The sequence below is a fragment of the Melospiza melodia genome, chromosome 1 (assembly GCF_035770615.1).
Source record: "Melospiza melodia melodia isolate bMelMel2 chromosome 1, bMelMel2.pri, whole genome shotgun sequence".
Lineage (NCBI taxonomy): Eukaryota > Metazoa > Chordata > Aves > Passeriformes > Passerellidae > Melospiza > Melospiza melodia.
In genome coordinates this window covers 29,155,946-29,169,913 of record NC_086194.1, presented here as the reverse complement: position 1 = coordinate 29,169,913, position 13,968 = coordinate 29,155,946, and the positions used below count along the sequence as shown (strand labels likewise).

The following is a 13,968-nucleotide window of genomic DNA, read 5'->3' as shown; positions in this document are numbered from 1 at the left end:
AAGTTAAATAAAACTGTTCATATGAACTACTTATATTGTCATTGGGTTGACATATTTCAGAGATTATTAATCTCTTTTTTAATGAAAATATTGGTCATTTACATGTAACATGTGATTGGGTTTTGCACTTCAAAAAAGAATCTGACCAATTACACTGTGTATGGAAACAAATACACATTCACCTTTTAAGTTAAAAATTTGATTAACATTAGCAGTAAAACCAGTATGTGATCAAGATGATCTCCTAGGGTGTAATCTCTTCTATCTAATGTTGTTACAAGCAATTTAATTCAATTTAATTTTATTTCTGCAGTACCTTTTCAGAGAAGCCACTGTGGTGGGAGTAAACTTGGCATGAGTACTCATGTGAATCTAGCTCTTTCTTGGAAGCTTCTTAGTTGGCCAGTTATTTTCAGACTTACTGTTGAATATTGTCTCAGTTTGATATATAACTCTTCTGCCATTTTGTTATTGTTGCCTTCCCACAGCTACATCACACCGACAAATCCTTAGGGTCTGAACTGGATCTCAGGTGCTTAGGGGTACAAGACCTGTATTGTCGGAGGAGAAAGGAGGGAGTAAGATCGATGGAGCCTCCACGGAGGGAGGAGTTTGAACCCATGTACACCTTAGCAAGAAAATAAAGGAGAAGGATTCAGAAACTATTTTGATTGATGCCACACAAGTGCAAATGCAGATATTAAACAAAAGTTGAGAAAGTTACTTCTGGACCTTTGAGACAGAACAACCAGGCTATATAAAAGATGTAAGGGAGAGGATCTTAAAAAGTTTGTCGTAAATCAGCAGAGAGAGAAAGTGAATGTCTGTAGATAAATAATCCAACATCGAGCCCTAATTTATGAGTATGTTAGAGGTGTTTTTTATAAATTAATATTTGTTTGTCCAATAGGAAAGATAATAAATAATATTGTAATGCAAAAATTTAAATTTCAAATAGAAAACATAATGAATGAGGAAAACAGTGACCTTTTTCAATTAAGAGAAAAATATTCTTTCAGAGTGTAAATCAATGAGAGATGTTTTAGTGGTTTGCATATTTCTTATAAAAATAAATACCTGCTATGGAAACAAATGAATAGCATAAATATGTATTAAAATTATAAGACTGTGTTGCCAAGGCTTTGACTAACAAGTTATGGGAAGTTGCTAGGGAGAAGTCAGGTGAACATTTATTATTTGATCCCTATCAAGCAAATGAGTGTATAAAATGGGTGGTGATACAAGCTTTGGCTTGAACCCCATCGAGGATTTCAGAGGACTGCTCAAACTGTTTCAGCCATACCTTCTTAAATGTGAGAAGCTAGGTGTGCTCAGTTTCATGTGTGATTAATAACAAAAGATCTTGAAATAACAGTTCAGAGCAGAAACATGTCCACATGCCTTTTTGGAGAGTCTTTCCAAAGGGCTTTCTTCTTACTCTTAAGCATACTGGGAGGATAGGGAAATCACCCTGACAGTTTAGGCACTGAAATTAAGGGCCTACATTCAGCCCCTGGGGATACTACTCTAATGCAAACATAATTAGTGTTCAAAATGAAAATACTCAAAGGGATTTATTTTTGTTTGGGGGTTTTGGGGAGATTTTGGGGGGTTGTTTGGGTTTTTTTTAAATTATGAGTGTTTGAAAAATCATGTTAGAGTATAATTTTTCAAGACACTACACAAGCGGTTATTCTTTATCCCAAATTTGCTTTTTTCTCTAAGTTTTAATATGATGACACTAATTAGTATTTCATCCAAAAAAAAGCTTAGTAATTGAGCTAATTATTCACTTTTCTCTCCTAAGAACTGCAGAAGTGCTGGGCATGAAAGTCTGTATTCGTTTCAAGATAGATGGGCTTTTAATGTAAACTTTGTTTCTGTGCTTTTTATTTAAGACACCTGTGAGCCATTTCTATGTTTCTCTGAAGAACATCTAAAGTAAGGATCAATTGCATTGCAGTGTTGCCTGTATTGACTTTCAGCCTAAGCTATGTCCTTGATTGTGTTCTGCTCAAACTCATTTTGCAGGATAATTTGGGGCTATTTCAACATAGTTCTTGATCAGCAGTTATCAGAAATGCTGCTAAAGGTTTACCACAGAGATCTTTTTAATATACAAGATACTTAATACACTGTCTATATGGCTATGTTGGCTAATTGCCATGTGATCACTTTTCTCCTTCTCTTTTTAGTGACCACATAAACACTTAGCATGGACCTAGAAGAACCCTTCTCTAGTTACAGTAAATTTAGGGTGACCAAATATAAAGAAGGGAAGATGTAGCACAGTGTATCCTCAGCAGAGATCATCTTACAGGGTACATGTCCTCTGCATTGCATTGAGTCGTGGGGCTCACGACACATCTGGTCAGGTAATGGCTTGTCTTGCCTCCCAGTCTTGCACTTGATTAATGACTTAAAAATATAGGTACATAGCAATGTATTGTCACTTTCTAAATCTCAAAATAGCTCCTCAGAGAAAGTCCTTGAGCTACTGGTGCAGAGGGTTATCTTACAGGGCTGGTCCCTGCACGGCTGGAACGTGTGGTCACCCCATGTAAACTGATCAGTAGTAAATACCAAAGGCGTCACTGGCTGCACATGCCCACAATTTATAGAATTATGCACAGGCAGAACATAAGAGTGGTTGAGGTTTTTTGCACAAACACAGGGTTTTTTGGCAAAATGGATTCCATTTTGTGTCTATGTAGAATCATCAGAAACTTCACAGAATTCTGACTTCAAATAAAAAGATGAAATATGCTTATCTTTGTAGGCCTATTTCAAATTTTTTGTTACTATTTCCAGATAAACCATCCTCTGTTCTTTTGTCTATCATTTATAAATACTTTGGTTCTGATGTTCTGTCTTGGGTTTTGAGATACTGCCTGTTTAAATGAGTATTTATAGTGTGAACTGTCACTTGACTTAGCAATACATGTACTGCTGAAATATATTTAAAATTGACCATTAGAGTATATCACAGACAAAATAAATAGCATTATCTTCACAGTTTCTGTGCTCTTTTTGAAAAGCCAGGAACACAAATTTCTCAGATTTTGTTCTCAGTTTTTTTTCTTAACAAATTGAATTACCGGTATCCTTTAGTAAAGCTGTTTTAAAAAGTACTTGTAATCTCTTCTTGCTCTGATGTTTTCAAACTGCCATTTTTCTCATCTATTCAGGCCCAAAATATCAGTAGAAATACAATTATAGTAGCTAATTTTTCACCAAAAACTAATGTATTAATGAGTATTTTTTTTAATCCCTTTTCCTTCTCAGGTTAATTAATGTAATTTAGTCTAAAACCTAGGAGTCAAATGTGAACTGACAGCTTGATTTAAACAAGGCAGAACCTTAAGCTTCTTGACTGCCTTTTTCTAGACTTGGTCATTCAATGGTTCAATATGATTTGTTTATCTAAGATTTTTATTACGCAGTGGGAAATACTAAAATGAAGGGTGTACCTTTGTTTTTTGTATTTTATATATATGTACAGAAAGTAGAATGCAGAATTGTGAGGACGTTTGTTTATCTAGAAAATAATTTCTAGTAAATAGTTATCTAGAAATTAATTTTAAGCCACCACAGGAAACTTTGTTCATCTATCTTCAAAGATATTTTTTGTACATCTGTACTATACCATATTAATAACTGATGTGAGCTAACTGGTTGTTCAGGTTAGATTTGCATTCTGATCCGAAGATTACAGGTTGCTGAATTATCCCTTAAGCTTCCTAGCCTTGTGGATCCATTAAGCCTTAATTAAAGAAGCATCTCAGGAAAAAAAAAATAATCAGACCATTTGTATCCAAAGAAGATGCACACTGGTCATTTGTTTGTTCAGCAGCATAAAAATTATTATTTAATGGAAATTTTAATCACAGCAAACTTATAGACAGACATATATTAAATGCATTAATCTTTCTATAAGGTTATTCACAATGTATAAGGTTACTCCTCTGAAAAGACTGCTTCAGATTGCTTTCCGGTAATGCTAATACCCATTAAAAAGATGAATATATATGTGTGTAAGTCAATCATAAGGTATTAAAGAGGTGTAGCAACTTAAGCTTCTTTTCTTCTTGGCAGGTCACTTTGAGAAATGTCCTAGTTCAATTAAAATATTTTTTCCATTTCCTAGGAGTAGATTCAGATATGCTCTGTCTGTTCTCTATCTTATCTTCACTGTCAGGATTTAAAACAAACCTGAGTGAGGTATAAGGATAGCCCAGCTGCTTCAGAGCCTGAACAGGTTCAAATGTAAGGGTGCATATATGTGTATGTGTCTGCGTGTTCATCACATAAATGTCCTGGTTGAGTACTTGTGTGATGTAAAGATACATTTTTTTAAGAGTCTGTTCACTTTTGTAGAATTTAAATGGAGATAAACTGCATTTTCTGTTCTTCAAATACCCATTCTTTCATCTTGTTTCTAAACGCTGCAGTAGTAGGAAACCATCTCAACAAGAAAGGCATATAAAAGTGCACACAATGTGGTAGTTTCTTTCAGATTTGATTGGTACTATGAATTTAGTTAAGAAAAATTATCATGTAGGCTATTGTCATGTGACATTTGAATGACTAAAAATATTGTATATATTAAAAAAGAAATGCAGAATTTTAGAATAGTACTGTACAACTCAAGTATTCATATAATAGTCTCAGAAACACAGAATTACCTAATTGGCTGCTTAGTTCTGCTGTAGATGCTCTGTGCTCGGCATTACTTTGTGCCCAAGATTGATTCTGATGCAAAACTGCTCCTGGAAAAAAATCCTAATTCTTGGATGGTTTGGTGAAAAATATTATAATTAGAGGTATAAAATGAGCTCTGTGACTGAAATGTGGATGAAAGGAGATTGTTTCATTTTAAAGTTATGCCATAAGACCTTACTCTTCCTTTCTTCTTGCAAAAGGCTTGACAATATTGTTTCTCTTCAGATTATTTTTATTATTATTAATAATTTTTTTGCCATTTTTGGGTGTTACTTATGGTCTGTTACTTGTAAAACTAGAAAATGTTTAGGTTCAGATATAGTAATGCTGGAAAATTGTATTTCAGGCTAGAATGCAAATCAGTTTACTAATAAAAATTAAAATGTAAATCTGAGAGATTATATAAATTATATACCAGTATCAGACTGTCAGATGATCGTTCTTTAAAAATCCTATTCTCTTTGCTAAGTAATATCATGAAGCATGAGTTTGCTTTATTGAATCCTCGATTTTCTTTTTCATATCAATTTTACAGTAAAATACGAAAATAATTTCTCATATATTTCTGGCCATTCGCAATATCAGGTACCAGGAAAGGTCAGCATATTTTGCGAACTGTACTTGGTTTACCATACCATTACTCTGTTTCTGTATAGTTAATTAGGTGATTTTAGTATAGCTTTTGACACAAAAAATAAATCATTTCTCCATTGGTCCAACAACAGTTGTGTGTATAAACAAGTTGGGCTGGTTCCCCCTACTTGAAATGGATGAATGAAGTCTGCTAAAATTAATTGTGTTACAAATGTAGCCAAAATCTCACAACTAAGGGTTCTTTGCTCTCCTCAGCCAGGAAACTTCTACTGGTTGTTCCTCAAGATTCAGGGATGGTATCTGATAATTCCAGCAGCTCTTAGGAGACTGTACTTACATTCCTACTCACTATCAAGTTCCTATTACTTTCAATTCTTCCCATTGCTTTTCATTTACTTACACCAGTCAATGTGGTACTGTCTTAACAGGTACAAGAATACAGACACCTGAAAAACAGGAAAAGTCAGTGTAGTTTCTTGGGTGGTGGTTTTTGTTTGTTTTGGTTTCGTTTTTTTCCTCTCTTGTCTTTTTTTCCCCTAAAGCAGAGGTTTGTTGTCCTAATGCAGAGCCAGCATGGGCTGGTTTTTATGGTGGGGAGTTATGATTAAGAAGAGATCCTTGGTGCTGGGGAATCTAAGGACTCTACTCTGGATTCAAAAGAACAGTTGGACAGTATAAGCTGAAGGACGCTGTAGCAGCTCCCCTATGTTTAAACTTATCTGTGTGTAGTTACTTTTCTGGTTTACATCAATAAAAGTAGCTCTTCAGCAATTTCTTTTAGTGAAATTGACCTGATGTGTTCCTGTCTTGTGCTTTGCCTGTCAAAATTAGCTGGGTGTATTATTTTTTTACCTCTCTGTTCATTAAGTCAGTTGTTTCATTTTGGAGTCAGACAATGTTCAGGGAAGGGAAAATTTTGATCAAATCAACCTTGCATGGAAACAACTGCCTGTTTGCCATCTGCAGTGGGCATTGATCCCTAGCTTGTTTGTGCCTTGCGTTTGTTCTGCGTGAGTAAGCACATTAGCCTTTTCATTTCATTCATTAGACAGTTAGTCCTTGATTAGTGTTTCCTAGTTTCTCTCAAAAATGCTTCTACTCCTTTATTCATTTTGTCTTGGGTCTGTCTTATGCTTCAGTGTCTAGAAAATGAACAGTTAACTACAATAGTCCTTTCATTTCTTTTTCATATGAAACTAGCTAACAAATATACTTTTCTAATGCTGGTGCATCTAATGCGGGATAAAGTATGAATGATGGGTCTTTCTAAAGTTAACAGAGTTATTATTTTAGTTCAGCTAGCAGCCATTGTTTAGAAGTGTGCTGTCTCAGGGTTTACTGCCAGCTTTATTTCATCCGTCTCCAAGAACTGTGGGATCATCTGGATACTTGTGGATATTTGCCTTATAAAAGTGCACATAAAAATAAATTTAAATTAAAAATTAGTGCAGTTTGAGAATACAGCACTGAAAGTTTCAGATGACAGTTTGGATAACAGGACAGAAAAATAAGGCATTTGTTGACTAATGCCATTCACTTGGGAATTTTGCTGTCATTTCCTTGCAGAACTGTGAAATGTTGAATGACAATTCCATTCTTGAATATGATAGAAAAATACATGAATAATTATGCAGTGTGCATAAAGCAGCAAACTATGTACGTCTTTAGAAACCACATAACAAGTTCATAAAAAAACTGAATACCTTGATGGAGTCAAAGCATTTAATGTTGTTTCTAACTGATCTAATTTGATCAGTGATCACAAGTTTTGCCTAAAAATTCTATACTGTGTTACACCCTTAAGTACATAGTGTGTGTAAAATTTTATGAATTATGCATTGCTTTTTATTCATAATTGTAAAAGTTTATTTATATGTTGTCAATCTATCTGAACAATTTTACCTTTGAATTTAATGGTATTAAAGTTCAACATTTATCTTTTCAAAGCACCCATAATTTAGTAAACCAAACATTGAAGGCTGGACCAGTCAGTTCTCTGGTGCGTGCCCTGCTTAAGATTCTAGTAAATACTTTTTACAACACAAAGAGTTGAAGCCATGGTTTATATTAGTGGGTACCTTTGTATCTGCATTAAATGTTTGCTTATTTGTGAATTAGATTAACATTGGTTTGTTTAAATAAAAATTATTTTGAACAAAAGTTTTAGTCATGTTTGGAATCACTAGTAAATAATTTAAGTATTTAATTTTAAGGGCTTTTCCTCCACATTCTAATTCCCATTGTTTGAAATAAATTTAAAATGTTGCTAGATGTAGGGTTATATTGAATTTAGTATTTCTCTCAAATTTTTAGTCTTTATAGATCCACAGTCTTTTAAGTTGGTAAATAATAGGTGGGAAAGTTCATATATGGATGATAGTTGGTTATAATGACAGTTTTATTTGTAGTTTTTCTCAAATGTTATTTGCATGGAAGCTGGAATTCATTGAAATTTCTTACAAACTGGACTAACTCTTATATTTAGATTCATATGCATCCAGAATTTTAAGACATAACTACAAAGACATTATCCAAATGGATTTCTCTGTGTTTGCTATCTGCTGCAAGACTCAAGAATTGGTAGATTTCATGCTCTCACAGTTAATTTAATACAAACATTGAAAAATTAACGATTAATTCCCAGTTTGTAAAGTTTTAACAATTAGTATGAGAAATAAAAATTACATGATCTGAATTGATGAAAAAATTCTCTTCATACCTACAAAGGAGATTAAAAAATGCTTTGAAAACTGATCTAGCGCATCAGTTCCAAATATTCTATTTTGAACAACTCCCACCAGCACAATGGATTGATCCTCTTCTAAATGTTATAGATATATAAATATTTCATATGACTATTTCATTTCACATACATGTTATTTGATTTTATTAGCATAATTTAGTTAATTTTAAAATATTGATAAAATACTTAATTTAAAAATATCTTTTTTATATTAAGCAGTATTTCCCTACATGATTTCACATCCTGACGTAGAGCAGATGGAGAGTCTTCTAACATTATTCCTATTTGCTACCCAGTTTTAGAGAAAACTATTGAATTCCATATGAAATATCAACTTGTATAGCATGTAAAGAAACTTTGGTGAATCTGTCACCCAGTTTTACTAAAGAAATTGATTTCAAATAGTTTGTTTGGTCTTTTTGGAAGACAGAACTGTATCAGTGGTCTTACAGTAAACCTTTACCATATCGGGATATTATTTGCTGTATAAAATTTGAAGACACTTTCACTACACAAAACTATCATGTCTGATTTGTAAAAAGATGTAATGGAGACTTCAGCAAGAATAATGAATTATTAAGTTCAGATACATCCCATTCTGGGAACAATGTACCTGTAATCTTTGTAAGTGATAAGAGTATTGCTGTTGTTGAAAATGACAGTTCACAAAATACCTTACAAACGATATGCATTGTGTAGAGGTTGGGTCTTCTGATTTGCAATTTTCAAAAGGATTTATGGTGCTTTTTTTTTTGTCCTGTTAGGATGCTTCAATTGCCCACAGATTCCATATCATGAGGGAAAAACATCCAGAGAAGTTCAACAGTAGGTAAGAATCTAAAAATATATGCATATAAAAATATTTTGTTCTTTGAGGGGTTAAGTTTCGCACATCTTTAAAATATTGATTCTTATGAAAGAGAGGAAATTGGTTCATTTTATATTAAGCATATGCTTCCAGACTACTTGTAGTGTAACTTTTTGATATCTTGTATTTCAGCTGAAATGAATAGCATTATAAATAAGCTCTTCTCACAGGTGGAATGTTTGTCTTGTAAGGCTAGCATGGACAAGATGAAACGTTGTGTTTGTGAGGATCCCTGAGCTGACACTTTGCCATTAGGCACTGAAGAACACTTCTTAGACAGCTGCAGATGGTGATCCTTATGTTTCATTCCCACACTCGCACTGGTACATTGACAGGGGGCTCTTCCATGTGTACTCTTAGTAAGGGCAAGTGAATGCCATTTTACACAGAACTGCTTTTATCACTAAATAACATGCTTCTATAAAAAAAAGTCAAGAATAAGACTTGCATCTGTTTCTTGTGTTGCTCTCTGAATCTTTAGTGCTGTTGCAGAGCTTTTCTGGAGATTAAAAATGCATTACGTTTACTGTAAATTCAATATTTGGTTTGTTGAGTAGATAACATTCATAATGCAATGTTTATGTTTATTTCTTCTTATTTAGGTAATTTAGCAAGTAAGTTGTGGTGGGTAAAAGCAACATTTCAGAAACTTTAATTAACATTTAAAGACGCATGGGGAGAGAAAAGTAAGATACAATATTATTTGGAATAAACAGAGAATGTCTAGAAATAATTATTAACACAAATGTTTTGTCACTGTTAACCTAACCATAGTGTGTTTAGTTTTCCCTGAGGGTGACCTGGAAAGTCTCCGGTAGATACGAATCTTCCTAGACCTTAGGATGATAAAATATGCTGTTTGTTTTCTCATCTAAGAGCTGTACAGAATTATGTTTAAATATGTTTGAAAATTATCTTGCTTACTGGTTTTTTTGTTAAAAGTATATATTTTATAGCTAATAGTGAGAATGTGGGTCTCTTTTTCGCAAAAACTCAATTTGCTTAGCATCTGTACATTGGCATACTGTGAACCCAAGTGTCTGTTTCTTTTTAAGTTGCATAGTAGTACATATTTGTTTTCCATAACCTCCTTTTCCTAGCTCTGGTGCTTCTCATTCTGAAAGAATTACACTATGATAAGATCTGAACTCAAGCCTAATCTATGCATCCCAATGTACTGTACCCTCCCAGCAGGACTAGAGATATTGGACTTTCAGCAAATGATGATATTCCAGGCCCTGAAGATGAAGCTAGTTTATCAGTGGTCTTTCTGCATATTTTCAGCAGTTGGCAATTATAATTTATAAAAAGCTCAGCTAATAACACGAGTTTCAGATCAGATTTCATGTCACAATAAATCATATGCCATTAATAACATCTGCTAGCAGACTCACCTTGAAATTCATCTATATTTTAAGGAACCTGATATTTCTAACATTATCTTAAGGAAATTAGTTACAAAAATATATAGTCCCAGTCCCTACATACTTTGGTACTGAGATATTGAAAGGGCTTGAAAAAAGCAAAGATTCTCTAGATACATAAAAATTATTCAGAAAGGTTATGCCTTTCTAAAAAACAGTATAAAGACTTGAGCAAAGTATATTAGAAACTGATATTTTAAAATGTGTTTTCTTTTGTATAGTGAGGAAAAAAAAGGGGTTTTCTATGTTTGTTCAATAGAGATGATGTTCATTCACAAATGCTTTTTTCATTACCACTTATTTGCGTGTCAAAATAAGTCGATAACATGTTGCAGCAGCATTTTCCTGGAGGGTATGAAAAGAAACCCCTTTTTCAGTTGTCCGCTAAGCCTCAAATCTTAATTCACCAGAATGTAGAATTTTCTATGTAATCTAAATTATTTAGGCTCAGCAAGTCCAACTCATGTCTGATTCATAGTGGACTCCATAGTTAACAGCACCTGCTCCTTTGAAAACCCTACATTACTCATTTGAAAGTCCTACACTGTCACGTGGGCATATCTCTTGTGATTTAAAAAAAATAATTCTTTTTTTTCCTTTTATGTTAGTTTCCTCTTGCCTAATTTTCCAACATTTTAACTTTCACAGCTATCGTTCAGAGCAGGTCCTTCCACTGAGGTTCTACTCTGGAAAACGAACATGCACAAATTTTCCTTACTGAAGAGAAACTTTAAATTGTGTGCAGAATTCTTTTGAAATACACAGGTGTTGTATTTGCTTCAGTGAAGTAAGTTAGATAAAGTTTGGAGTTAGGGAATCTTTCACATTAAATCCTGTTAATGATCCTCAGATTCCTGAGGATATTCCTTGCTACTCTGATCCCAAGGTTGCATGTAAATAGGGGGAACTAATAGGAAAACTCCTGACACATTCGACTTGTGTAGAAGCAAAATCTTCTTCTACTTGTCTGTCTTCTCAAAATGAAGATGAGAGAATGTTTCAAGACTTAGAAAGGCTTTTTTTAATGACTGCTACCCAATATTGTGGCATTCTTTGGAACTAGATCATTAGTTCTTGGGAACTGTGTCATATTTTGGAATTCCACAATGTTCACAGGTTTTGTACACCAGCACTTAGTATTACTGACTTAGTAAAAATAAAAAGTAATACATTTATTTTTAGATTTCTAAATTGTCTAGAGATGGTAAGACATAAGTCTTTGGAAAATCTAAGTTTAAGTATGCATAAATATTCCTGTACTAAACATCCACATTATCAATGGTTTTCTTTGTAATGAAGCACCTGGTTTTTTGAGTTTATCAAGAAATTTAAATCAAGTTCCTTTGTGAAAAAGATCTTCTGTTTTCAGAAGCTTAATTTTAAATGAAAAATTAATTTATACATGCCTTAATATCTTGAAAATTTTATACTTGTAACCTGTGATATGGAATGGCTTCATAAAGTTTTCCAAATAAGGCTCAGCATAAATGTCTACCAGTAATTTTAAAGTACACATTACTTGTTCCTAAACCCAGGTCTGGAAGAGAAGAATTCTGGTGGTGGTTGAATAGTAAAGAATGGAAATGAGAAGTAGCATCCTGAGCTCTATCAAAATTATGGATCTTAATATGCCATTTTAGTTATGTATTTGGATCATTAGCACACTTTATCAGAAACTAGGACTGATGTTGCATTAAGATTTATAAACCTTATAAAGGTGTTTATAATGTTTATAAACCCCAAAATATGTCACATTACCCACTCTACAGGTCTGATGTGCTCACAAATCAGTTTGCTTCCCAGCATCTTCTGCTTAAGAGTAGGGTCAGATTTTCCAGTGCAAGTGTGGAAGAGTTGAGTTAGTGCCAGTGGGGATAAAACTTGCAAAAGGCAGCATTTCAAGTAAAAGTATCATTAAACTAGGACATTCTGTTGAAATAATGATTCAGTTAGGCCAAAATGCCCTACAGGGAGATCTGTGTAAACATCATAGGCTTGATGCTGGGAATAACAGATGTATGAGTTATGTGACTGGAATATACACAAGGAAACAAAGAATACTTACAACAAAAAAAATTAATTCAGGTTGATGTTAGCATTTCTAAAATCATACTCAGTTCAATTAGGTGCACTAATTTGATGCTTTGGCATCCCATAGCATAAAAGATATTTCTTAGTCTCAGTAAACTAAATTTGGATTTATACATTATATTTACTGTTTAAGTACATTGTCTTTGAAGTTTCCAAATATCAATTTCTATATTTTATGAAGAAAACCTGAAGCAGAAAAAGCTCCTAATAACTTCATTTATATCATATTCCTGACAATATACTTTTGAGATTCCCTATCAACTTCTTTAATTATGCTTTTCATTTGTGCTGATACCTATACATTTAATCTCTAAGAAAGTTTTTAAGTAATAGAAAGTACTGATTTACTTTGTGCAAGTGTTCTCCAGGAGAATAAGGAAAGGCCACAGTAAGAAAAGGTAGGAGAAATGGCAGATCATTGAATCTTTAGCATTATTCTGGGTGTCCTGACATGGATACTGCACTATACAATGTAGTTATAGCATCATATCTTTAGTTACATCCAAAGAAAAAAGGAAAAGAAAATCCTGTCTTACCTACACTGTTACTGTATTCAAAGGCTTTATTGTAAGGAATGTCTAGTCCTTCCTGACAGCAAAAAAAAAAAAAAAAAAAAAAAAACAAACCAGAATTATTCCACTTTAGTGCTGGAATTGAAGGCAAGTTCAAGTTTTGTGACTGAAAGTGAAAAAATCAGTTTGAAGAAACAGCAAAATCAATTATGATGGGGTAAATTAAATGGTCTACTCTCAGTTGTATTCAGCTTTAAGTTGACTTATTTTTTTAGCTTAGAATCGAGCAGTCAAAGTGTTTCATTTTGGATAGAACAAAACTGTTTTGATATCTTCATTATTCTTCCAATTTTTCAGTTTGGGTGATGAAGTCTCTTGGATGGAATAAGAACCACATCTTATTTCAGTGAATATACTAAGCATCAACAGAAAATTCCTAACTTTAATTGCAGACATTTCAGTCTCTCCTTCAACCTCTCCCCCCTTCCTGGTTGTGACTGATATGAAAGTGTTTAAAAAGAAGTCCTTGGCCCCATGGAGAGACCAGATTGCAGACATCTGTTACCTGTCCCATTGAGCCCACGGGGTCCTTTTCAAAAAAGGATAAGGCTCCAGGGAACAGTACCTCTGAACTCAGGCTGCATTACTGCAATTGTAGTCAACAGAAGAAGCAAAGCAAGGTGAAAATATTTGCAATAGAGCACAAAGTATTTTCCCACAAGCGAGAGATGTCTCATAGTTAGACAACATACTCCGCCTAGCTCTTGGTTATAATGCTTATAAGAGAGAAAGAAATAAAAAAACAACTGGCATGTTCTTTTGTCACACTTCAAACATGTAGTAGCCCACCTTTAGAAATGACACCAGAAACATGTAATGTGTGCTTGAGTTGGGACAAAGGAAGACAGTTGGAGCATAAAGCTGGCTTAACCTATCCATGTCTGCTGTCTACAGAGCAAAATCACAGAAGTTTGCATCTGCAGTATCTGCACCTCTCTCTGATAGAAGCTTTCA

General features: G+C 33.7%; 1 protein-coding gene across 7 annotated transcripts in view; it reads left to right on the top strand.

Moving 5' to 3' along the window:
* The window catches only part of DGKB (diacylglycerol kinase beta), a 377,865-nt gene that overhangs the window by 232,241 nt on the left and 131,656 nt on the right, over nt 1-13,968 (top strand). For all 7 annotated transcript variants that reach the window (XM_063152328.1, XM_063152337.1, XM_063152375.1 and 4 more), the window contains one exon: nt 8,824-8,888. In XM_063152328.1, the coding sequence (XP_063008398.1) occupies nt 8,824-8,888 (65 nt within the window). The remainder of the gene's footprint in view (nt 1-8,823; nt 8,889-13,968) is intronic.